This window comes from Moschus berezovskii, chromosome 17, assembly GCF_049115385.1.
Source record: "Moschus berezovskii isolate FMDL1 chromosome 17, NW_MosBer_1.0, whole genome shotgun sequence".
Lineage (NCBI taxonomy): Eukaryota > Metazoa > Chordata > Mammalia > Artiodactyla > Moschidae > Moschus > Moschus berezovskii.
In genome coordinates, this window is record NC_142476.1 from 19,431,767 (window position 1) to 19,458,191 (window position 26,425).

The window sequence follows — 26,425 nt, forward strand, 5'->3', positions numbered from 1 at the left end:
ATCTCTCTCCCATCAGATCTGAGCATTGTTAAACATCAAGTGCTGTCAGGAGCAGACCGTTTTAATGAAGACAGCACATAAAGTCCTTCTGAATAATTAATGAAATGATGGTGGTTGAAGCCAGTACAGTGGTGCAGAGAGTGCCCTGCTGTTTCTCAGATCCTGAGCCAGCCCCCTGGAACCAGTCTGATGTACGAGCTCGTTCTCAGAGGAAAGAAAGCACTCAGCCTTCACTGTTCTCAGAGTAGAAAATGGCACCAACGGAGACCAATATATATGTGTATGAAGTGGAGTCACTCAATCGTGTCTGACTCTTTGTGACCCCGTGGACTGTAGCCCACCAGGATCTTCCGTCCGTGAGATTCTCCAGGCAAGAATACTGGAGTGGGTTGCCATATCCTTCTCTAGGGGGATCTTCCCGACCCAGGGATCAAACCCAGGTCTACCATATTGCATGCAGACGCTTTAACCTCTGAGCCACCAGGGAAGCCCTACACACACATAAACACATAGGATGTGGGGCTGGAATTCAAATTACCTAATAGATGGAAAGGCACAGGTACAAACCAGTCAGTTTAAAGAGGTGGTGACCAGATTTGAGTCAGCTGGACTGAAGTGGACGAGCCTAGAGCCTGTTACACAGAGCGAGGTAAGTCAGAAAGAGAAAAACAAGTACCATCTATCAACACATATACATGGAATCGAGGAAGATGGTCCCGATGCACCTCTTTGCAGGGCAGGAACAGACACACAGACGTGGAGGACAGACTTGCGGACACAGTGCGGGAAGGAGAGGGCGTGATGGATTGAGAGCCGCGTTGAAGTGCACACACGACCATGTGTGAAGGAGACAGCCAGTGGGGAGCTACTTTCTAACACGGGGGCTCAGCCTGGCGCTCTGTGAGGACCCAGAGGGGTGGGCTGGGGAGGTGGGAGGGGAGGCTCAAGAGCCAGGGGATGTGTGTATACTTAGAGCTGATTTCACATTGTTGTAAGGCGGAAACTAATACAACATTACAAAGAAACTATCCTCCAATTTAAAAAAAGATGGTGACCAGGTGCTAGAGCAGTTCCTGGTGTCCCCTACAGAGCCACCTTCTACCACTTTGGATGTTATAGCAGAGAAGAGGTCCTGAGGGGACCCTGGGACCGGGGCCTTTAATATCTAGTAGGGCAGCCCTTCTGGCTGTTAACATACGGTGCAGCCTCTGTGATACACACCAACTGGCATCAGTCCCGAGGGTACTGTCTGAGGCAGTAGGCAGGGCCAGCGAGAGGGAATATTTTCTTTGGCCTCAGAATCCATCAGTCACTACATCCTATGACTCTTCTGCAGCATCTCTGAGAGTCACCTGTGCATTCCATGTCTCTGTTGGGTATCCTCCAAGCCTGCCCACTCACAAAGGCCCTCTGCAGAGGCGAAAAACCCTCAATCTCACATCCGTCTTCACCGGGATGGTGATGTGGGATGCTGTATGTACACCTGCATTCCAGGGATACAGATGGATATGTTGGTGGTTCTTGCTGATTGGGCCACCATATTTGTGTTCTGGGCTCTGCCCAAGGCAAGCTTGTCTGGGAGGTGAGAGCCGTCTTCCCTTTGTAGCATGCTGGCACTCAAGCTGGGAAAATCCTCTTTTCCCTGTCTTAGAATGGCTGAGAGTCAGTGGGTGACATCGCTGCTTCATGGGGCCAGAACGTGAGAGTCTGTCTGCTCAGCTATAGGGACCCAAGAGCCAAGCAGAGAGGGTCATGATGTTCCTCACCCCTCAGGAGAACTGTGACCCAGCAAGGTATTGACTGAGCACTGGATGAGCGGGAGGGGCATCAGGCAACAGGGTGTCAGAGCCTCTGGCCAGAGAACTTGCCTGAGTAGATGGAGGGAGGAAGCTCTGTTAGTTCAGTCTAGTAGCTCGGTCATGTCCAACTCTTTGCAACCCCATGGACTGCAGCACGCCAGGCCTCCCTGTCCATCACCAACTCCCGGAGCCTACTCAAACTCATGTCCATTGAATCAGTAATGCTATCCAACCCATCTCATCCTCTGTCGTCCCCTTCTCCTTCTGCCTTCAATCTTTCCCAGCATCAGGGTGTTTTCCAATGAGTCAGTTCTTTGTATCAGGTGGCCAAAGTATTGGAGTTTCAGCTTCAACGTCAGTCCTTCCAATGAATATTCAGGACTGATTTCCTTTAGGATGGACTGGTTGGATCTCCTTGCAGTCCAAGGGACTCTCTGGAGTCTTCTCCAACACCACAGTTCAAAAGCATTAATTCTTCTGCACTCAGCTTTCTTTATGGTCCAACTCTCACATCCATACATGATGACTGGAAATACCACAGCCTTGACTAGGTGGACCTTTGTTGGCAAAGTAATGTCTCTGCTTTTTAATATGCTGTCTAGGTTGGTCATAGCTTTTCTTCCAAGGAGCAAGCGTCTTTTAATTTCATGGCTGACTGAACTGAACTGAAATGATAGATAATTGCAGGTAAAGCTAAAGGACAGACTCAGGTCCTTCAAACTGTTCTCCAGGCAGGATTCAACCAGACCACCTGGGCTTGGGTTGTGGCCTCTGGACCCTTTTGAGGCAATAGAGCTTCAAGTAAGAATATTAGTATAGGTTAGTAATTTCTATCTCCTGCTGCTGCTGCTGCTAAGTCATGTCAGTTGTGTCCGACTCTGTACGACCCCATGGACAGCAGCCCACCAGGTTCCGTCACCCCTGGTATTCTCCAGGCAAGCACACTGGAGTGGGTGCCATTTCCTTCTCCGATGCGTGCAAGTGAAAAGTGAGAGTTTTTTGTTACTCAGTCGCTCAGTCGTGTCCGACCCTTCGTGACCCCTTGGACTGCAGCCAGGCAAGAGTACTGGAGTGGGGTGCCATTGCCTTCTGCATTCTATTTCCTAGTGTTGTGTGAATTCACCAAGATTCTGTATTCTTTGTAAACTGTATAGCAGATTGCCTATTCTTTGTAAACTACTCACGTGTGGACAGACTGGGGTTCTGGTTGACCGGAAAGAAGGATGAGAAGAAGGCATCATGCAGTTTGTTCGTATTCTGCTCACCAGCCATTTTCTTCTAAAAATGGTCAAGAGTGTGGGGTGTGGGCTTTGAAAAGCCCTCGTTAGAGCCAAGATGGTGGCCACAGGCTCAGCAGTGTTGCCCAACCTGACAGCAGAGTGAGCCTTTGATGGGGTAAGTGATAGCTCAACCACAATTCAGCAGCTCAGCTAACTCCTCTCCCATTAGGAAGGATTGATTTCCTCCCCAGGTTAGGGATTTGTGCTGATTCAGCAGCTGAATGAATCTGTGTGGCTAAGAGAGTTTCTCTGGTCATATTTCTCAGAGGGTCCAGTAGAAGAAAGAATGATTAGGGCAGCCCAGTGTTCAGTCCCACACACGGCAAGTTCTTCTGCTCCTGGGGAGGTGAGGGACTGAAGGCTCAGAGTCGTGTAAAAATGAATTGCATCGTCCTACTATTTGAATTTTAATACCTTGGGACATAGATGGCCTAGGACGTTGTAGCATAGCACTGCAAGTCTGTGATATGCTGATGTTCCAAAAACACCTTTAAAATGGGAAAACTTTATTGAGAAATAATGTATGCACAATAAAATATATCCATTTAATGTATTTTCCAGTTGTATATACACTGAAAAGCAGTCCCATAATCAAGATGCACATCTTTATTATCCCCAAAGATTCCTAGAACCCCTTTGTAGTCTGTTTCTCCCTCTGCTCCAGCCCCAGCTTTTTGTTACTATAAATCAGTTTTCATTTCATACAAATAGAATCATACAGCATGTATTGTTTTGTTGATGTCTTCTTTCACTCAGGATACATTTTTTATTGTGGTAAATAATATATAACATAAAAGTTACCATTTTCATAATTTTTAGTCTAGGATTCAGTGGTATACCCACACTGTTATTCAGCCACCATCCATATGGACAGTTTCCAGAACTGTTACACTGTTACACAGCCACCATCCATTCAGGACAGTTTCCCCCTGCAAGACTAAAACTCTCTAACCATTTAACACTAACTCCCCTCTCCTCTCTACCCCTGGCAACCACCACTGTATTATGTGTCTGTCAATTTGACTACTCTAGGCACCTCAGATTGGTGGAAATCTTGCGGTATTTGTCCCTTTGTGCCTGGCTCATTTCATTTAGCATGCCTTCAAGGTTCATCCATGTCCTAGCAGCGTCAGAATCCCCTTTTTACAGCTGATCACTCCATTGTAGATAGAGGCCGCATTTTGTGTATCCACTCATCCCTCGGTAGATGCCGGGGTTGCTTCTGCCTTTGTGCTGTTGTGAGCAGTGCTGCTGTGAACTTGGGTGTAGGAATACCTCTTCTAGTTCTTGCTTTGAATTCTTTTGGGTGTGTGTGTGGTAATTCTACGTGTGACTTTTTGGGGAACCTCCATACTCTTTTCCAGAGTGGCTGCACCATTCTACAGTGTTACTTTTTAAACAAAGTTTTGCCTTAGACCTGCTGATTTTCCCTTTATGTTCCAGAAAACCGATTAGGCATATCCTTTGACTTCCCATAGCCCTGCCTGATAATGGTCTTTTCCTTCAGTATCCTGAGCCTCTGCCTTTCCAGTCCTTTCATACGATGTGATTGCTCAGAGAATGGCTCAGCCTTAATAACCACAAGTGAAATTGCACAGCTCCCTTTCTATTAGCTACAGCCATTCCCCTCCGTGTCCAACCTGCCTCTCAGTAACTGTAGTTATTATACAACCCGCCAGTGTCCTGTGAACAGTATCAGGATACAGCCGCCCACATCCTGTTAGCTCCTTCTATTACACATCGACCGTGGTCCTCTTCATTGAATCTGTTGTGCTGTACATCCTTCGTGTATGCATGTAGCGTAACTGTTAAATAATCTGTCCTATTTACTATCCCCCAATCTTCTGCAGCCATCATCTGACATCCTATTCATAAGATCTTCAGTGCTGACTCACGGTTCACTTGTTAGGTCCAGGCATCAACAGCTCACCAGACAGCTGCACACATCGGTGCTGGGGGCCTAGCTCTGAATGTACAGTGTGTGCTGGGGGCCTTAAAGTAGGATCTTTTCCTTTGAGCAGTATGGTACAGCCCACCAGTCATCTGTGTGTGTGCACGCGTGTGTACATGTGTGCGTGCATGCATGTGTTTGAGGTGGTGGGGATAGGGGAGTTTTCCGGACACATAGGATTAGAAAGCCTGGTAAGAAGGGACAGCGTGGAAGAAGACTACTTACTGGGGAAAGGCGGGGGGGCGAGAGGACTGCAGGATGACGTCAGTGTTCCCTTGGTGGGATAGAACCTTTTGAGATGCCACATTTTCCATTAATGGTTGACAAGTCCAGATGACTGTGCAGCATAGCAACCCTTGGCATGTCGCCAGAATGACCGCCCACCCCAGGTTCTTTTCAGTTTTATGATCCTGTGCTTATCTGAGCTCCGATGAAGGGGGGCTCTGCCCCTAGCACACTCCCCGACACTCGGGGCAGACCTGCCTGGTTAGCAGCTGCTGCCGGTGAAGACCTCATTCCTGCAGGTGACCACAGAGGAAGACGTTCATGTCTAGAGCAGGGCCAGGCCCACAGCAGATGCCCGTCAAGTGCTGGTTGAACGTGGTGGAAGGGCGACTCGTGGGATCTGTCTTTGCCTTGTCATCACCGATCCTAACTCCTGACGTCAAGAAAGGAGAATGGGGTTCTTGGCAGCCATCTGGCACACCCTGGGGTTACTGGCTGTAGGCACCCACGTGTGATTAAAAGACCAATGAGCTGTGTGGACATAAGAGAGTTCCCCGGAAATCCTTTGCCTTTCTGAAACACTTTTTTAAAACGCTACCAAATCTGTGATCTTCTTTGATTCCACGTGCTTTCCTGTATGGTGGGCCTCCCACTGTGTGGATGGAGAAGCTGAGATGGTGCTGGAGTTTCCGCTGCCGTCTCGTTGCCTCTCTGCATGGCGTGCAGTGACACGAGGGGGAGTTTTCCGGGCCCAGCGGTGGTCCAGACTGAACTCATGGTCAGGGCTCCCTACACTTGTGTGTGCTGGGCAGGAGCTTCCATGGGGATGTGCCTTGACAGCCATAGGGCCAAGCACAGCTGTGCATCAGTCACCACAGCCCAGCTTTGTGTCAGTGAAACCGCTCTGCTCTCCCACCTCCGCAGCCAGTCTCTGGCTCCCTACCAAACACCTGCGGAGACCTCGCCCTACACATAGCTGAAGTCCGCGTCTGCCCTCTGTACCTGAAGCCCCCCGCCTCTTCCTGCTCCCTGAGGTTGCTGAGGACCAGGTGCAACAGGTCCCCTGACCTCTGCGTCTGAGCCATGGAGGTGACAGATCTGAGGCCTCCAAGCAGGATGGGTCCATCTTGAAGCTGAAAAAAGCACCTGGTTTTCTTGGGCTTCTGTGTGCTTGGGGATGGTACACAATTCAATGGTCAACGTGTATTTTGCGATTTACTATGGGTCTCGTGGACTTTTTATCTTTTTTGGTTGTTAAATGCTTTAGTTGTCTAAATAGGTATTCTTCAAAAGCTTGTCCTGTTTCTAAACAGTTTACGTGTGTGATAGGGCTCCCCTCATTTTATGGTGACCCCAGTGGGGATACAGGGGACAACTTGCTGTTGTTCCAGTTTGAACTCCATGAGGTGATCTAGGAGGCGTGTGTCTTAATGGCTAAACTGAGGCCCATGCTGTTTCTTATTGCCTTCTCTAGTGGGGACAGTTTGCACCAGTGGGAGGTCCTGCCCCAGGCATGTCTAACCGCTCTTCCGTCTCTGTCGCCCTCCTGCAGGCTGGCCGTGTGTGACCCTGTCTGTCCTGGGATTCCTGTACTGCTACTCCCATGTGGGCATTGCCTGGGCCCATACTTACTCTGGTAACTGACGGTGGCGGGCCCAGGTCCGCCCTTGTGATTGGTTTCCAGGGCACATGGTGCTCCACCCTCACCTCGAACCTCAAGGTAACCTCCGGGGGACCTGCTCATCTTTTGTTGAAGTTACCTCACTCCAAGACTGGAGACTTGAGCTCTCGTAACTCTGGGAACTTAGAGATCCTCTTCCCAGCCTCCTCCTTGGCCTGTAGAGTAAACTGGACCCCAAGCGGTAAAACGTCTTGCCTAGCTGTAGACGGTGATGTTGTGGTCCAGACCCCAGGTTCTTTCTCCTTTACCAAGAATTAAATGCAATAGACATTTCTTGCTTGAGGCATATAAATTCTGATTTGTGATAGGCCTGTCTTCCACTGGGCAGTGTTTCTGAAACACGTTGGGTCAGTGGCATTTAAGTGACCCCTTCCCTGCTTCCTGCAGTGCAGTCTGTAGAACCAGCCCTGAGGGTCGCATCACATTTTAGCTCCTCGGCAGGGGCGTGACAAAGCCACAGCTGTGTTGCTAACTCCTGGGTCCAAGGAGATCGAATATAGATGTCAGTGCCCAAGGAGGGCAGTTACTTGAGTTCATCATTCATCAGGGTGATCTCCATTTGGTTGCTTGTTCCCTAGATTTGCAGGGAAGTATAAACAGAGTAGTTCCTCTTCCTGACAGTTAATTATTTCCCAGTGAAGTATATAATTTTTAAAAACACCCAGGGAGTAGTGTATGACAGACAGGTGCTGTGGGGCAAGGCACCGAGGGTAAAGAGGACTTCCTGTGGTCTCTCCTCTCGCTCCACGCAGGTCCCAGCAGCCCTCTTCCCCTGAGTGGTTCATACTCGGTGGTTGATGTTGTTTGTTTTCTTTCCAATAAAATGGAGCCCTTTCTACCATACAGATACTTCATATTTTTGTAAAATTGTCTTGAATATTTTTTGAAGAAAATGTTTAAAGTCGAAACACACTTACTTAATTCTGAATTATTCACTCTTCTGGAAGGATGCTAACAGGCCAGTAATGGCCTCAAGTGGTAGATAATTCAGAATACTTCCATTTGGCTTTGCTTTTTTTTTTTCTTTCTTTTCCTAGGGGGTAGAGGGTAAGTGAAGCAGCTTTAAAATTTGAATCCAAAGTGTACCCAATTATGGGAGAACAGAACAACATCTCAAGCACATGAATTAATTGTCATTGAGTAAAAGGTGCACGCGGACCTGGTCTGTCCCCACCGTCTCCTGTTAGTCATTCGGTATTGTCCTTGTGTCCTGGCTGCGGTTATTAGCTCAATGAGATTTAAACTCCCGGAGTGCAGGACCTGTCATTTTGCTGGCGTCCTTTCTTCCCAGCCACTCTGCTTGGAGGCAAGTGGAGAAGGGACCAGATGTGGATGGCAGGGGGTAGGCACATGCCATGTTAGCTGCAGCAAAGGACAGAGGCTGGAGGGGGGCAGGCAGACCAGGGCAACAGCGGCCTTGGCAGCTGGCCTGATAAAGGAGGAGGAGACACAGGCTGGCAAGTCCTGGTGCTCGCAGGTTTTCAGGAGGAGATGAAGTTGAGGAAGGGTGAGCAGTCAGATGAATACAGTAAAACTTCAGGGACTCTTAACACTAATTCAAGATTTGTAATCAGCCAGAGGGCTTTTAGCTGAAGTTTATAGAGGAGCAAAATCCTCTGTGAAGATAATTGCAGGGAAATGTCTAATGTACGGGGTTCCCAGGTGGCAAAGTGGTAAAGGATCTTTTTGCCAGTGCAGGAGATGCTAAGAGACATGTGTTCAATCCCTGGGTCGGGAAAGTCCTCTGGAGGAGGACAAGGCAACGCACCCCAGTATTCTTGCCTGGAGAATCCCATGGATGGAGGAGCCTGGCAGGCTACATTGCCTGGGGTTGCAAAGAGTCAGACACAACTGAACATGCACACATGTCTAATATATGCGTGCATAGAAATATATAAATAGTATATATTTATATGTGTTGTTTAGTTGCTCAGTTGTATCCGTTCACCCCACGAACTGTAGCCCGCCAGGCTCCTCTGTTCATGGGATTCTCCAGGCAAGAATACTGGAGTGGATAGCCATTCTCTTCTCCAGGGGAGCTTCCTGACCCAGGGATCAAACCCAGGTCTCCTGCATTGCAGGCAGATTCTTTACCATTTGAGCTACAGGGAAGTCCTTATAAATATAAGTAATGCAAAATATTTTCAACTCTTCGGAGATGCCATTTTTATAAAAACAAATAGGCTTATTTACTCATTAAACTCTACTGGAAGAATAAGTGAATATATTTGAAAGTAATAATCCTGAATTTCTTTTAAGCTATTGTATGATTGAGTGGTTCTCAGGAACGAGTACATGATTATTGTGTTTAGTTATATATTTGAGGCCTAATTAACCAATATGTGAATAACCATCCAGGACCACTGTTATCTTAACCTCTTGCTTTTCTCCCACTATAATATGAAAATGATAATGTCTGTTTCCATGCATATGAACTCAAATTCTTGGAGCTGCTTTAAATGAAGGACTCCTGAGGTGTCTGAGCAGACAGACCAGTCCCAGCTGAAGAACATCTGACGTGTCACTTTCCATACTTATCAGCCCTGGGCAACTTCAAGCATAGGACAGGGACAGGTTCCAAGGTCACTTCTAGCCCCAGGATCCTCTGACTCCAGCCTAGTTCTGTGGGCACACCGGAGCGCTCCAGGCCTGATTGCCATGATGATTTCCAAGGAGGCAAGGAACACGGCGGAAGGACAGCCAAGTATCGGTCATCTTGACTAATCCCTGGGACCATGCAAGAAGACGGAAAAGTATTTCATTGTTTCCTCAGATTAATTTATTTGAAAAGTGACAGACAGCAGAAGCCCTTTGTTCTTAAATATATTAAAGACTGTAGACTTAGAAAATAAATCATATATAATATGGTATAATCTATATATTGATAGAATGGTAATTTAGTGGGAGGGGGTTTCCCCTTAGAGAAAGAGCCTGCTCATTGCTTCTTTATTTAAACTAATATAATGATTGACTAAGTAGTATAAGAAATTAATATAATGAATTTCTTTTCTAGCAAATGTCCCAGAACATATCCATACAGGAAGGCCAGCTACTGAGAAGCCAGAATATCTTGATGGTACTGGCCTTTCTCGGTACGGTTGAGATGCCTCTCTGAAGCCTTTCTTCATTGAAATTGTTCTGTTTTTGGAACAAGCCAGCACAATTCCTCTTTTTTTTTTTTTTTATCATTGAAACCCATTTGGCGTCCAAAGTGTAACATCTATTACTTGGCTCTGTCTTTCTTAGTCCTTGTGACTAATTATAAAAACCATATTTACAGAGAAAGATGCTTTTCACCATTGAGGTGCTCTAAAGAGTACAATATTTAGGGCTTTATTAGGTGAGACTTTTGAAATGAGCATCAGTCATTTGGAACTTTAAAAAAGCCATCACCCTTAGTTTTATGTTTAAAAAAAAGAAAAGGGTGTGTAGAGAAAGTCACTAAATATACTAGATTTATACTGCGGCCCAATGAAATCAAGCAGAGGCCTGAATGTGGCTTGTGGATCACAAATGCCTCATCACTGAGGTAAGTTCTACCGTCTATCGATAGAAAAGTACCATTTGTGAAATGTGATCCATTGGTATGAAATAAGGGCTCCTGTTGGCAGTGTTGTGGAGGATCGTGCTGTGAGCAGGAGGGCGATAGCTGTTAAAACCACAGCAGAGCTGCATCGGTGCTGATGTACAGCACTTCTGTAGGGACATGCAGTTCTCTGCCTCCATAGCGTCTGAGACCATCAGTGAATAAAGCACAGGTCAGAACTCATATTGTTGGCACTGAGTCTTTCCAGAAAGACTCGGTTTTTTGACAGTATGTTTTAAAAGGCAGCAAAGCATGAACATACAGACTGCAGTCCAAATTGTTCAGGATTAAAGCGTTCAGATCTAGGTGGGAGGTCAGCCTCAGCTCTGTGCTCAGTCAATGTGCTGTACCACAACTGCCCAGCGATGCCAGGTTTGGAAGACATCTCTGTACGTCTCAGCATTGATAGCTCTATTTCAAGATCATATGGCAAAGCACCTTCACAACCATTCTCTCACTGTGCAGAACTCTGGCACACAATCTTGGTGTCTCTAGAATTTTAAAATGCTTCAAAAACCATAGTCATAGGTGCTGTCCAAATTAGAGGTCCCCAGGCTCTTGAAAAGGTCTATGAAAGTACCACCTAGTTCTTTTATCTTAGGTCTGAACACCTAATTCAGTGCCTGGAAGTTTATACAAGGAAAGGCAAAAGCAATCATGTATGATCATTATAAAATAGTTTATTTACTGTAATAAATAAAATTAAACTTTTTTTTCCCTTTTTACAAATATCACTTGTGCTTATTTAAAAATGTTGAGAAGGGAATATCAGCGGTGGAGCCACCTGTTCCTTTTCATGTCCCCGGGTTGCAGTCATACAGCATAGTTTTGGCAGCGTCCTCAGCTGACCACAAAAATAGTATCAGCTCATTTGCACTTCTGTTGATTCATGCTCCTTTGGACTAAATGACAGATACAAAGGAAGAAGAGAAACCCAATGGAGGATTTGGCAGGACTCAATGGCAAGAGTGTTAATACAAGGAGGAGTCCCAAAATGACGAACCGCTCATGAGTAGAAGTGTCCTCAAAGGACTGGCGAAATGTGGGACAGTCTCCAACGGATACACACACACAGTGTCTGAATAGTGAGAATACATTCATGGTGGGGGGCGGGGGGTTTGCATCTTTCGTCATATAAAAGCAGTTCATATCCTGATACAAGATCCATGAACGTCTCCTTGAATGACTAGTGGATCTGTTGGCTGACTCTGAAGTCACAGATAAAAAGACAGTGGCTCCAAGAAACGTTTCCTGGCAGGTAGTGGGGAGGGCACCCACCAGTCCGGCACCTGTGGGGTAGTCAGGTCCAGTTCTAGAGGTTCCAGAATAAGTCCAATAGGCTCACGTGAGAATGAAGTTTCATTTGAAACTAATTTAAGCTGGAGGCACAGTCAGTTAAAACATCTCAACATGAACACCCTGGGTGCTGTCTCTGATGGCTGCAGTTCGTGCTGGGAGGACGCTGAAATCTCATCCAGTCAGCGGGCACGAGAGCTGGTGAAGGTCATTTTTATTGACGCGAGCGAGAAGGCAGTGCAATGATGGAGTGACAGAGGAGAGGCCGGGTGGGGACCTGAGCGGGCCCTCGGGGGTCTCCTAAGCAACACTATGTGAGGAGGGGGGAGAGGGAAAAAGTGTTGGCAGCGCCATCACGGTTGGAGTTCCATTCAAGGGTCTTAAGGCTAAACATCTTTAGAGCAAAACACTGTACAGTTTGTTCATCAAACACACATCAATTCATATGGCCGCTAGGGCTCCTGAAATTTCCCAGAGGGTGCCTGTGCCATCTGGTGGTGAATGCAGCAAGGGTTTCTGAGGCTCCTTCCTACACCTGCCTGGGGCTTCTAAGGCATTCATTTCCTCCCCACCCAGGCTTGGGTGCAAAGTTTAACAGCTGGCTTAACACTCTCACCTTCCACTTACCGATCCAGGAGAGGCAGGTCACTGGATGGAGTGGTATGGTGAAGGGCATTTTTACTCTGAGCTAGCTGAAAAAGGATTCCAGGAAAGGGCCCTGTTGTTTGGCCACAGGACACGCTCTATGTCATAGCACTTAGGATGATCTAGAAGGCTGAGGGTAAAACAAGCCCGGGGATTAGATAACAAGAATTGGAAACAGCTTTGAAACACATGGGCCCATGTGGCTGTGGCATTTTTTGGAAGCCATTGGTTTCCGACAAGTGGCTACAAACTCTGTCCACACAGGTTTAATCTGAGGTCTGGGATATAAAGAAAGGTCTTGGAAAGACAGAATCAAGCCAGAGGATGTGAAGGTGAGGGAGGGGGATGGGTGACGGTGGAGCTACAATGATTGTGCACCAGACCCGGGCTTCTCAACCAGATGGCTGCATCCTGCTGCCTCCTACAGGAATCTCGTCCTACCCAGAGGAGGAGCCTTTGCAGGTGTATGGAACAGCAACACTCATTGCTGGAGACAGTGCCCTCCACCAAGAACGCACATTCCATCTTGTTGACCATCTTATTTCACAGACTCAACCCTCACCCCCCCACCTCTGTCAGCAGGGAGGGAGGGGTACGGGCAGGACCTCCTTCTCCAACGCATGTCAACTGGGAAGTGGAGCCTCCCTATGAATGACATCAAAGTAAGGAATTGATGATGTAAGAGATCAGGTAACCAGCAACTCCTGGGCCAGGTATAAAGACACCATGTCGCCTTCCCTCAAAAAGGAGAAAAACAGGTTAGTCTCCATCCCTCAGCATAACTTTTCTACACTCTAAAGGTTGGGTCCAATACCCAAACAGTTTTTGCTTTCCCTCATCTCTCTTCAGCCACCAGATAATGGTTTATGGCGGAAGGCTGAGTTGGTGGCATCTGAAGCCCGTGGGCCTCGCTTGGGAAGCCAGGGCAGCGTCTGGGCAAAGGTAGGGAGTAAATACAAAGCAGCCTGGGGCCAAATGCGTGTCATAAAAGCAAGGAAAGGTTGGGCTCATTGAAAAAAGGTGTTTTTTTTTTTTTCTCAGAGAGAATCATTATAGCAAAAATCCCACAAATCCTTAACTGGGGAAGAGTAAAAGCATATACAGAGCCCTACCTGTGTTGCTCTGTCACCCCCAGGAGCATGGGTTGTGGGCCCTGTGACCCCGAGATGAGTGGATCCAGGCTTCTCGCCATGAGCTCAGTTTGAATACTAGGAGTTGATCAAGCAATGTATTCATGAAGCATTATTTTTCTCTCCCATCAGGTCTGGACTTCAAAGCCTCACACACGAGCATCTTTGCCCCTCAGGCAGAGCTGGAGGGAAGGGCCCACAGGGTCCTGGGCAGGGGCTTCTGAAGCTGGGTATTGGTGTTGTCAGGGCCCTCACCCTGCCTTCCCTGCTAGCTCAGACGGTAAAGAATCTGCCTGCGATGCAGGACACCCGGGTTCAATCCCTTGGAGAAGGAAAGGGCAACCCACTCCAGTACTCTTGCCTGGAGAATCCCATGGATAGAGGAGCCTGGTGGGGTTGCAAAGAGTCGGGCATGACTGAGCGACAAACACTTTCACTTTTCCCCTGCCTTACAAGTGGTAAGTCCTAAACTTGGGGAACAGGTTGGGAGCCATGTTTAAGGAATGGCAAACTGGAACATTTCAGGGACAGCTGGCAGATGCAATTCCAGGCTCGGCCCCAAGGACTAGTTGGCAGCTTCTCAAAGAGGCTGAAAACCCCATGGCTTACCCAGAATCATTAACAGTCATGACTCTCGGCCCTGGGGAATTTCACTTCCCCCTCTCTGTTTGCTGCCATCTGAGGCTGAATCCAGTAATGTCTCAGGCTCAGGAAGCCTGGGGGCACCCATGTAAACCTCCTGGGAGAAGCTGAACAAGTGTGTGTGGCCCCTGAGGAAGCACCCTCACCTGGACCTCAGTGTCTGCTCCCCAGGGCAGCCTGTGCCAAGCCACCAGCTGGGAGAGGACAGCCCCATTCCACAGGGACAACTCAGGTCCAAGTCCTGGGTCAGGCCATGGCCACTGAGCAGGACCGAAGAGAGAGGTGGGCCCAGACAGGCGGCTTTAAGAAACGTTAGACATCTTTGGTTGGGCAGGTCCTGACCTGGCAGGTTCCCCTCCGTACTGAGGGAAGTCACCATTGGGATCCAGCCTCTGTCTCTGCTGCAAAGCAGCGCCAGCAACACACAGGACTGCCACAGCACAACGCATGCAAAAGATGGTTGCCCTGGATGATCCCATGCTCGCTCACAGTCCAGATCACCTGCCCTCCTAACTCTGCTCTCTCCCAGCTGAGTTTTCTGAACTTCCAAACTTGCTTATCGATTTTCAGGGTCCTGATGATCCCTCTTTCCTTTCTCAGATGCCCCTGAAAGGAGCCCAAGCACAGGAACAAACATGACCCCAGGTGTCTGTGAGGCAGCGCAGTGTCCTCTGAGCATCATAGTTTAGGGACGTGGATGGCCCATAGCTGGCTCCATGATCATGGTTCTAAGCTCGGACTTTCTGCGTAGACCACAGCTTCACAGTCACCTCTCTGTCACTAGACAATCTGGAAACACCTGCCTCTCTCTCTCTTCTCTCCTGAAGCAAGTAGAGTCATAGACCTGCAGTCTCTTGGTTTCTCTCCAAGTCCTACTGACTTTTGTATGAGATAAAAAGATTAGCTTTAAAATAAGGCCAAGCACGGCTCCCGAGTGTCCTATAAATGAACCCATGCAGTGGACAAAATACAAACTTCTCTAGGGGCAGTCCCAGTGAGAATCATCATATAAACATTGCTCTTGTTACAATCATTTTACTGAGGTTTTGTGTGTGAGTGTCTATGTGTCTGTTTTGCTAATAAAGCAAACCCGGGCTCATCACCCTTCCTGCCGATGCCCCGTACCCTGAGGAATGCCATAGGAACACTTGGGAAGAGGTCAAGAAAGAAAAGAAGCAAAGGGCCTGTGTGATGTGGCCAGTGGCATGGAGCCAGGCCAGAGATTCATCTGGAGCCCACAGGGCCTCCCCTTCTGCACTCCCTTAGCAGCTAAGGGCTGCAGATCACAGCCCAGAACGTCTCTGGCTCCCCACTGCCAGTCTCCAGTTCTTGGCTCATCTCTTTGGGGAAAACAGACCCGAAGATTCCTGGCTCTCAGTGTCTAGAGGAGGCACCCAAAGCCATCTCAGCTGCTTTTCAGCCTTAACTGTTCGAGACAGGAAGTCAAGAGGCTCTGCCCTCCCTCAAGCTACCCTTATCCCAAGCTTGTTACAAATGACGACGATGGTACAAAAATAGACAGTGACATCAGACATAGGCTGTCCAAGGACAGGGAACGCTGGGAACTCCCTGTGCCCACCGCAGTCCCTGGGGGTCTTGGCAGAGAAGCCCAGTGTGCTGATACACACGAGGGGTCCTTGCTGCTGTCCCACCCATCCCCAGCGGCTGCTGTTTCTTTCCTGGTAGTTTTCATGTTGTTACAAATACCATGGCAGTAAGAAAAAATTAAAAATGAAGGAAAATACCCTTTAGACAGCATGCCCCCCTGTTCCAAAATTCTTCAGGGAGAGTTCAGACGCAGCTCCCGTCTTTCAGGGTGGGGGCGCACGCCTCCCCCCAGATCCTTCCCCTGAGAGAGCCAGCCGAAGCGACTGGTCCCACTTGCGTTTTCTGTTGGGAAAAGCCTACTTTCAAAGTTGTTGGTCATGTAGGGGGGAGTGTGTGTGTGTGGTGGGGGGTGGTGTCTAGGGCAGGACGGTCGGTTTTTGTCATCTTGGACTTTCTTTTTTTCAGCAGACCTCTCAGCTTGCTCCAAAAATGTCTCGCCCTGACTCTGGGGACTGGGGCCTCGATATTTCAAACAGCTCCTGAGGCGACTGAGAGGATCTTCTGGAAGTTAATATCCTGAGGATCTCAGAGAGCTGTCTCTCAATGTTCGTCATCTTGGCGTTCAGGGCCTTGATGTCCTCCTTGAGCTCGTGCTTCACCTCCAGGACAGCGGCCTGCAGAGTCTGCTCGGGGATGGGGTAGAAGGCGTGCTTGGCCTCGGCCGAGATGGGGCTCCGGTCCTGCGGGCTCCTGGCCTCGCCCGCGCTGTCCAGACGCAGGTCACTCTTGGTGATGCCGCTGTCGCAGGAGTCCGTCTTCTTGAGCGTGGCCTCGCCGGCCGCCTTCGTCCTCTCGGGGAGCGTCTCCATGGACTCGGCCTTGGACACCTGGCTCCAGTCCTCGGCCTTCCCGCCCGCCTCCCTGAAGCGGGCCCAGCCCCTGCGCTTGGCGCCGTCGGCCCCGCCGGGCCTGGGGCCCGGGCCCTCGGCGCCGGGCGCCTGCAGCCGGCCGAGGTCCAGCCCCGCGGGGGCGGCCGCCGGGAAGGCCACGGGCGTGGCGGGGCTCTCTCGGACGGTGACGACGCTGGCCTTCGCCGGGCCGTGGCGGCTGTGCTCGGGGAGGGCGCCGCCCTTCTCCACGTCCAGGTCGTCCAGGTCGCGGCCGCCCCTCTCGGCCGCCAGCCGGGCCTCCTTCTGCTGGCGGAACCTCTGGAAGAGCCGCCGGACGGGGTGGTCGGGCGGCAAGATCAGCGGGGCTTCGTTCTTCCGCTTCATGCGCTCCTCCTCCTCCCGCTTCACGTCACTGATCTTCCGGAACACGATCTGCGGGGACACAGCACAAGCCCCGTTACCCAGCTGTGGCGCCAGACGACCTGACCTGCCTCCCGGAAACCTGTGTGCAGGCCAGGAGGCAGCAGCGAGAACCCGACATGGAACAACGGACTGTTTCCGAACTGGGAAAGGAGTACGTCAATACTGTGCATTGTCACCCTGCTTATTTAACATGTGCTGAGTACATCATGTGAAATGCCGGGCTGGATGAAGCACAAGCTGGAATAAAGATTTCAGGGAGAAATATCAATAACCTCAGATACGCAGATGACACCACCCTTATGGCAGAAAGTGAAGAGGAACTAAAGAGCCTCTTGATGAAAGAGGAGAGTGAAAAAGCTGGCTTAAAACTCAACATTCAAAAAAAAAATGAAGAACATAGCATCCGGTTCCATCACTTCACGGCAAATAGATGGGGAAACAATGGAAACAGTGACAGACTTTCTTTTCTGGGGCTCCAAAATCACTGCCGATGGTGACTGCAGCAATGAAATTAAAAGATGCTTGCTCCTTGGAAGAAAAGCTATAACTAACCTAGACAGCATACTAAAAAGCAGAGACATCACTGCTGACAAAGGTCTGTCTGGCCAAAGCTGTGGTTTTTCTAGCAATCATGTACAGATGTAAGAGTTGGACCATAAAGAAAGCTGAGTTCTGAAGAATTGAGGCTTTTAAACTGTGGTGCTGGAGAAGATTCTCAAGAGTCCCTTGGACTTCAAGGAGATCAAACCAATCCATCCTAAAGGAAATCAGTCCTGCATATTCATTGGAAGGACTGATGCTGAAGCTCCCATACTTTGACCACCTGATGTGAAGCGCTGACTCATTGGAAAAGACCCCGATGCTGGGCAAGATTGAAGGCAGGAGGAGAAGGGGACAATAGAGGATGAGAAGGTTGAATGGCATGACCGACTCAATGGACATGAGTTTGAACAAGCTCCAGGAGACAGTGATGGACAGGGAAGCCTGGTGTGCTGCAGTCCATGGTGTCGCAAAGAATCAGACAGGAATGGGTGACTGAACAACAGCACTGGTCCAGGCACTAGTGATGGGGTAAGTCTGGATCCTCCCCAGCCAGACAATGCTGCCAGCCCCCAGGAATGCCTGACATGTTGGGCATGGGAGGCCCAAGCTGAATCCTGAACAGTGTAGATGGGGAGACAGGATGCCCCAGGGCAGAGGTGGCTGCTGTGCCTCACTCATCTCTCTGGAGATCCCTCTGAAGGCTCACTGAGCAGTGGGGAGAGGCCTTTAATAGACAGTCTGGGAGCTGAACTGAATTGACACCCAATCCTTCAGATTGCAGGGCTTCCTGGGCAGTTGTTTTCAAGTTTGTTTGAGAAAGTAATCCTGAGGTGAGTCAGCACTCTTGACTGCCTCTCCTGGGTTGCATTTCAGGAGAGCCCAGCCCCTCTCAAGCCCCGACCAGACCCCGGGGAGCAGGAGCCCCCCAGGGTCCCTGCAGCACAGGAGAGGACAGACAGGCCTGGAGGGAGGTGGACCACCCTGAGTCCTGGCAGCAGAGGGTAGGAGTCCAGCGGCTTAAAAGAGCTTAGACTGGGGAGTAGAAAGATTCACAAAATGTCAGTTCTCAGTGGTTTGAGTAAATAAAGAGACTGAGGTGTGACTCATAGCAAACTGTGGATAAACCAAAAGAGATTTTGATTTTAATTGAATTGAGACATACATCCCAAATCTGAAACACACAGAGAACAGTAGAAAGAAAAGTCTGCCACTGACTGGCTGTGTGACCTTGGGCAAATCACATCCTGCCTTGGCTGGACCAGATCCACAGTTCTTAAATCTAGCTGCACTTCAGAACCACTTGAAGGAGGAGGTGGTCTTTGCTGAGGGAGACTTCCCCGTGGCAGGGTCAGAAACGCATTTGCAGCAAGCTCCCATGTGATTCTGACCCGGGCAGCTGAGGCCAGCTCTGCTGACCAGGCTCTCAGAACCCCAGGGCTGACGACTGGTGAGATCACTCTGCTGTCCTCCGCGTGTGCACCTGCTTGTGCGTGAGTGTGGCCACACACCACCTCCTCCCCTCCTCCATGATGCTGAGGCTGAGCTAGGGGCAGAGTGGGGTCGTGGGAGAGGAGGAATGACCCCAGTGAGACCACCGAGCCGCCGGTCCCTGAAGGATGACTGAAAGGTGCCTGACTGGCAGGCTTTGCACTCACTTCTGCCTCCTTTTTCCTCTGACTGGACAAAAGGCTGCTTTGCTGGCTGGGTAGAGGACACCAAGCCAAGCAAACATGTGCTGAGCACCTACTGTACGCAAGGCACACACCCGTAAACCACTCCACGACAGAGGAAGGCCAGGCCTTTTTGCCCAGAGCTGGAGTCTGTGCTGGCACTGACTCAAGCCACTTAGAGGGACAGAGCAGCATGGGGTCAGGAGGAAGGCCCACCCGAATGTCCCTAAAGGCCCTGGTGACGCTGTTTTTCTCATAGTTTCCTCAGCTACCAGCCCCCTCCACCAGTAGCCCTGCCTGGTTTTATGACAGAGCATAAAGCATGAAGATTAATGAACTTGACCATTTAAGAAACTGAAAACGCAGAAAAACAAGCTGGAGATGAAGAGATATGACAAGGCTTTTTGAAAAGGCTGCTGCTTAACCCCCTCAGGATGGCCATTTCTGTTTCCTGTGGAATCAAATGCTACACTCTTCTTGCAACAGCATCAGGAACACATGGTCCATGCAGATGCAGAGTCTCAGAGGGTGCCGGGCTCCCAAAGAGACTGAGGCCAGTCCAGGTCAGTGATCACTCCCTGAGCTGAGCCTGTGTGCTGCCGGCGCCTGGAGCTAGAAGGGAGGAAAGCACAGTGCTGCCCTTGAGGCAGACTCACAGCTGAAGTACAAGGTGCTGAGTTTCCCCGAGGAAGATCGGGGGGCGGGCGCAGAGTGGGTGGAGTCATGTGGCGTGATGGGCAGCATGAGCACAAGTTTTGGATCTCAGACAGGCCTAGGACCATGGTCCTCAAGCTTCAGTTTCTTCATCTGTGAAAACAGATAACACTGCTGGTTCCCTGGTGGCTCAGAGGTAGAGAGTCTACCTGCAATGCAGGAGACTAGGGTCAGTAAGATCCCCTGGAAAAGGAAATGGCAACCCACTCCAGTACTGCTGCCTGGGAAATCCATGGAGAGAGGAGCCAGGCAGGCTACAGTCCTCGGGGTCACACAGAATCCGACTTGACTGAGCAACTGACACTTAGTATCGTGAGGAAAGTTGGGTAATAGAAGAGTCTTAAAAAGGGTTCTTGACATTCAGTAGTCGCTGAGGAAATGTATTACGTATCATTCATTGTGGGGGCAACCCTTGAGATGATTCTGGAAGGATGAGTTGGAATTAGGAATAAAAGGTGCTTTGTGAAGCCGAGGGGTCTGGCCAAGGGGCAGGGAAAGACCATGAAGCTGAGGATCTCAAAGAATCTAAGAAAAGGAGGACTCACTAGGTACCTTAGAACCTATTAATGTGGTCCTTGACTTCACCTGAGAGCCAGGTTTGGAGTGGTTAAGGTGAGAAAGAAGACCTGTGAGGACACAGGAGCTGAGTATTTTGGTTCCTGGGAAAACCTTGCCTCCCTGGAGGGTGGTGAGCATGGCACCAGGTAGGAGGAGCAGAAGTCCCAGTGGATTTTGTCCACAAAGAATCTAGAGACCAGTGGTCCTCGGTTCCGTGGCACTCAAGTGCAGCTCACAGGGCAGCCCCTCCCATGCACCATCTGCAGTTTCCTCTGGCATCGATCAAGAATGACCTCGTCAGACCCCTCAGTGACATCCCGTGAGGACTGGCATCATCTCTTCCACTATTTTAAGGGCCCCCGCTGACAGCGAGAGGATCAGCAAAGTCTTCTGTGGACAGCCTAGCCTGGGTCTGTTCATCTGTCTTCAGGAAGGCTCAAACCCAAGAGTAATGAGGATCCCAAGTGAAGGAGACGCACGCACCCCTTGTTTGCTGCTCAAAGATGCTGCTGTTGTGTGGGTGTCACTGGCCTCAGGTGTTTCACTGAGGCCTTATTTCTCATTCTCTTTCTCACTGTGTGAATTACAGGCACCAGAAGATACGTCCACCCGAACCTCACGATGTGATGTTGTTTGGGCTTAGGGTCTTTGCAGATGTAATAAGGTAAGGATGTTGAGGTGCGTTCACTCTGCATCAGGGTGGGCCCTAAATCCAAGCATGAGCATCTTTCCAAGAGACAGAAAAGAGAAGACATAAAACAGAGCAAAAGGCCACCTGAAGACGAAGGTAGACATTGGAGTTTTGTATTTAGCTACATCGCTTTGCCAACAAAGGTCCATCTAGTCAAAGCTATGGTTTTTCCAGTAGTCATGTATGGATGTGAGAGTTGGACCATAAAGAAAGCTGATCGCCGAAGAACTGATGCTTTTGAACTGTGGTGTTGGAGAAGACTCTAGAGAGTCCCTTGGATGCAAGGAGATCCAACCAGTCAATCCTAAAAGAAATCAACCCTGAATATTCCCTGGTGGCTCAGAGGTTAATGCGTCTGCCTCCAATGCGGGAGACCCGGGTTCGATCCCTGGGTTGGGAAGATCCCCTGGAGAAGGAAATGGTAACCCACTCCAGTATTCTTGCCTGGAGAATCCCATGGATGGAGAAGCCTGGTTAGGCTACAGTCCACGGGGTCGCAAAGAGTCGGACACGACTGAGTGACGGAACAGAACGGAACGGAACGGAGGACTGACACTGAAGCTCCAATACTTTGGCCACCTGACGTGAAGAGCTGACTCACTGGGAAAGACTGAGGAGAATGGGTGACAGAGGATGAGATGGTTGGATGGCATCACCGACTCGATGGACATGAGCTGGGGCAAGCTCCAGGAGATAGTGTAGGACAGGGAAGCCTGGAGTGCTGCAATCAGTGGGGTCACAAAGAGTCAGACACAACTGAGCAACAGCAATTTAGCTACAAGCCAAGAAATGCCATGGACTGATTCTCGCAGCCTCCAAGAAGAGCCAACCCTACAGACACCTTGGTTCAAGCTTCCATCCTCCACACAGAGAATACATTTCTGTTGTTTTAAGCCACCCAGGTTGAGATAATTTGTAGTCACAGCCCTAAGACTTGGTTCCTATACAGCTTCTTCTTACTCCCATCCCCTACGTGTGGTCCTCCCCCAAAGCCCTGCCCTGTCCTCTCTGTGCTCCATGAGGTCGTTCTGCTTCAGTGCCCACCTCACCTTCGTGCAGCCAAAAGCCAGCAGAGGTGCTGACAAGGCTGGTACAAGCACCCTCCCTGCTGGGACCCTGAGGACATTTCTTGCTCCTTCTAGGCTTCAGTTGTCTCATTGACAAAACTTCTTACTTTTAGCCTTGCTGCAGTGATGCGATGAAATGACATTTGTGAGAGACCTCTCCCTCCCTTCACAGTCACAAGCAATGCTGTTTTTCACTCCAGCCCCAGCTCTAAACCCGAACTTTCCCAGGCAGAGCATGGCTGTATCATTGCCTCATTGACCCCTCAGCCTCCACTCTCCCAGCCAGAGCAGCCTCTCCTCCCAGCCACCTTTCCTCTGTGTGAGCCAAGTCACCAGGCAGGCAGGAGGAGATGGGGAGCTGGTGACACGCCTCCCCCATCAGAGAGGCTCCAGGATTAAGACAAGTGGACCAGTGTTTATCCTCCAGCACTCCCTCAACAGCGCCTCCCTCCTGCCTAGGGAAGCACTAGTCATGACCTGTGAGATGAAGCTAACACTACTGTCTCATGATTCCACAGGAAAACTTAAAAGTGGAAGATGCACAGAACTAGGACGAATAATCCTAAAATTTATATGGAACCACAGAAGACCCCAGGTTGTCAAAACAATCCTGAGAAAAAAGAACAAAGCTGAAGGCATAACTCTTCAGGCCTTCATTCACACAATGCTACAAAGTCACAGTAATCACAGTATTGGCACGAAAAGAGATATATAGATCAGTGGAACATAATAACACAGAAACAAACCCACACACCTATAGTCAATTAATCTACAAAAAGGAGACAAGAATATACAACAGAGAAAAGACAGACTCTTCAGCGAGTGGTGTTGGGAAAGCTGGACAGCCACCTCTGAATCAATGAAATTAGACCACTCCCTCACATCATATACAAAAATAAATTCAAAAAGGTTTAAAGACCTAAATATAAGACATGACGTCATAAACTTCCTAGAAGAGAACATAGGCAAAACATTCTCAGGATATAAATTTTAGCAATATTTTCTTAGATAAGTCTCCCAAGGCAAAAGAAATAAAAGAAAAAATAAACAAATGGGACCTAATGAAGCTTAAAACCTTTTGCAGATTAAAGGAAACCAACAACAAAATGAAAAGACAAGTTACATAATGGAAAAAATATTTGCAAATGAGGCAACTGGCAAGGGCATCATCTCACACCTGTCAGAATGGCTTCATCAAAAAAGCTGCAAGTAATAAATGCTGGAGAGGGTGTGGGCAAAAGGGAACCCTCCTACACTCTTAATGGGAATGTAAATTGGTGCAGTCACTATTGAGAACAGTATGGAGGTGCCTTTAAAAGTAAAACCACCATATGATCTAATAATCCAACTCTTGAACATATATCCAGAGAAGACCATAATTTGAAAAAATAACATGCATCTCAGTATTCATAGCAGCACTATTTACAGCAGCCGATACATGGAAACAACCCAGGAGCCCATCAGCAGATGACTGGTTAAAAATACGTGGCATATAATATATACAGTGGAATATTATTCAGCCATAAAAGGACAAAATACTGATATTTTCAGCAACATAGATGGACTTAGAGAATATCATATTCAGTGAAGTCAGTCATAAACATATTATCTGATATCATTTATATGTGGAATCTAAAAATTGAATCTACATACAAAATAAAAAGAGACTCACATAGGAAAGAAACTCATGGTCCCCAAAGGGGAAAGGGAGGTGGGTGAGGGATAAATTAGGAGTTTGGGATCAACAGACACAAACTATTATATATAAAATAGATAAGCAACAGAATTTACTGTGCATATCACAAAGGGTTATATTCAATATCCTATAATAAGCAGTAATGGAAAATAATCTGAAAAAAACATAACAATCACTTTGTCGTACACATCTAAAGCTAACACAATCTTGTAAATCAACTATATTTTTTAAAAAGGAAGGCAGAAGATGACTTGTGACTTGGAAAAATCAAACCCATCATATACTCCTCTGCCTAAATGTTTAGCTCACTCCCCACCACTTCCTTCAACCTATACTCCTGCACAAACCTGCTCACCACGGCTCTGGAAAGTTGGGACCACATTTATCTCCACCCTAAGCATAGTCTTTTCCAGTGAGTCAACTCGTCGCATGAGGTGGCCAAAGTATTGCAGTTTCAGCTTTAGCATCAGTCCCTCCAATGAACATCCAGGATTGATCTCCTTTAGAATGGACTGGTTGGATCTCCTTGCAGGATAAGGGACTCTCAAGAGTCTTCTGGAAAAGACTCTGATGCTAGGAAAGGTTGGGGGCGGGAGGAGAAGGGGACGACGGAGAATGAGATGGCTGGATGGCATCACCGACTCTGTGGACATGAGTTTGAGTGTACTCCGGGAGTTGGTGATGGACAGGGAGGCCTGGCGTGCTGTGAGTCATGGGGTCGCGGAGAGTCGGACACGACTGAGCGACTAAACTGAACTGAACTGAACTGAAAGCATAGTCTTCTGAACGTTCTTTTTGCCCCTGACCTCAGACAGAGGGAAATGGGAAATAGGGGCATGTGTCCTGGAAACAGCAGCAAAGGGAACCCAAGGGGGGGGGGGAACCAGTGTGGGCCCTGAAGGCTGACATTTTTTTTCTACTTAAAAAACTTTTATATTGGAGGATAGTTAATTTCCTATGTTGTGTTAGTTTCAAGTGTACACCACAGTGACTCAATTGTGTGTGTGTGTGTGTGTGTGTATGTTCAGATTCTTTTCCCATGTAGGTTATTACAGAACATTGTGTTTCCCATGCCATACAGTACGTCCTTGTCGGTTATTTTATATATAGTAGTGTGTATATGTTAATCCCGTCCTCCTAATTTATCCCTCCCTCCCACCTCTTCCCTTTGGTAACCGTAAGTTCTTCTGTCTGTTTTGAAGTAAGTTCATTTGTATCATTTTTTACAAATAAGTGATATCATATGTGCTTTGTCGCTCAGTTGTGTCCAACTCTGTGACCCCATGGACTGTAGCCCGCCAGGCTCCTCTATCCATGGGGATCCTCCAGGCAAGAATACTGGAATGGGTTGCCATGCCCTCCTCCAGGGGCCCTTCCCAACCCAGGGATCGAACCCAGTTCTCCCGCATTCCAGGAGGATTCTTTACCATCTGAGCCACCGGGGAAGCCCTGATATCGTATGCTATTTGTCTTTCTCTGACTTACGCAGGTTGACATTTCACTACCACCACTTTACATCTGATCAGTATACCATGTTTCCACTCCTTTCCTCAGCTGAACCTTCAACACAAATAGTGGCCAATACCAACCAGGCGCTCAGCGAAGCACCAGACATTGGGCTAAGCACTTTGTTTGCATCAGTAACCCACTCCTCACAACCACCCGGTGACGTGGACATGGAAGTCATTTACCCAGGCAAGGCTGCACCTGATGTACACTGGATATTCTCTGCAGTCTGTGCTGCTTACCACCAAAAGAGGACAATAATTAAGAGATACCCATCTTCTGGTTGGTTGCATTCTCTCAATTTTTTCTGGGTTAAAGAATCTGATACAAAACACGTGTGTATAGCTATAATTCCACTCTTAAAAATAGTTGCTTTCTACCACAGTGGACAAACAGTTGAGAATTCTGACAACAAGAGTTGGCTCTGATGGGAGTGTCACTGTCCTGTGTGATCTGTGCCACTCATTGCTTCAGCCAGATCATACCATTCCACGCACAAACCACTGGAACAAATAATTTGACTCAAGAAATTGTCCAGTTTTGAAACATGGTGATTCTAACAGTTTCACTGGTTTATTCTAGGGTTTGACTCCCCCAATCAATAATTTTCTGTTGCACTGTAAAAATCCCCGTTTCTCATAGTAGGACGCTGACTCTAGAGCCATCAAACACATAGCCCAAGGGGTGCCTCCCACTGCTTCAGTAGGGAGCAGCCACTCAGCTGCCAAGGGAACTTGCCAGTCTACACTTGAAAGTATCCACTACCGTCCCACTGGCATCTGAATTCCAGACAGATGGGAGTTCAGATCTGGTCTGTACAGCGAAGTCTCATGCCCTGGAGAGGGGGCGGATGACAGCTGTGACTCAGAGACTCCGAAGGAGGA

At 48.6% G+C, this 26,425-nt stretch overlaps 2 protein-coding genes across 4 annotated transcripts in view; one reads left to right on the forward strand and one right to left on the reverse strand.

Moving 5' to 3' along the window:
* Positions 1 to 13,982, forward strand: part of HHAT (hedgehog acyltransferase) — a 357,633-nt gene extending 343,651 nt beyond the window's left edge. For 2 of the 3 annotated variants that reach the window (XM_088845241.1, XM_055419017.2), the window contains one exon: positions 6,808 to 13,982. In XM_088845241.1, coding sequence (XP_088701367.1) covers positions 6,808 to 6,899 — 92 coding nt within the window. In that variant the 3' untranslated portion in view covers positions 6,900 to 13,982. The remainder of the gene's footprint in view (positions 1 to 6,807) is intronic. The other variant, XR_016039577.1, reaches the window with a different exon arrangement.
* Positions 13,983 to 16,256: 2,274 nt separating this feature from the next.
* Positions 16,257 to 26,425, reverse strand: part of KCNH1 (potassium voltage-gated channel subfamily H member 1) — a 424,393-nt gene continuing 414,224 nt past the window's right edge. Inside the window, exon 11 of the mRNA XM_088845243.1 lies at positions 16,257 to 17,105. Coding sequence (XP_088701369.1) covers positions 16,257 to 17,105 — 849 coding nt within the window. The remainder of the gene's footprint in view (positions 17,106 to 26,425) is intronic.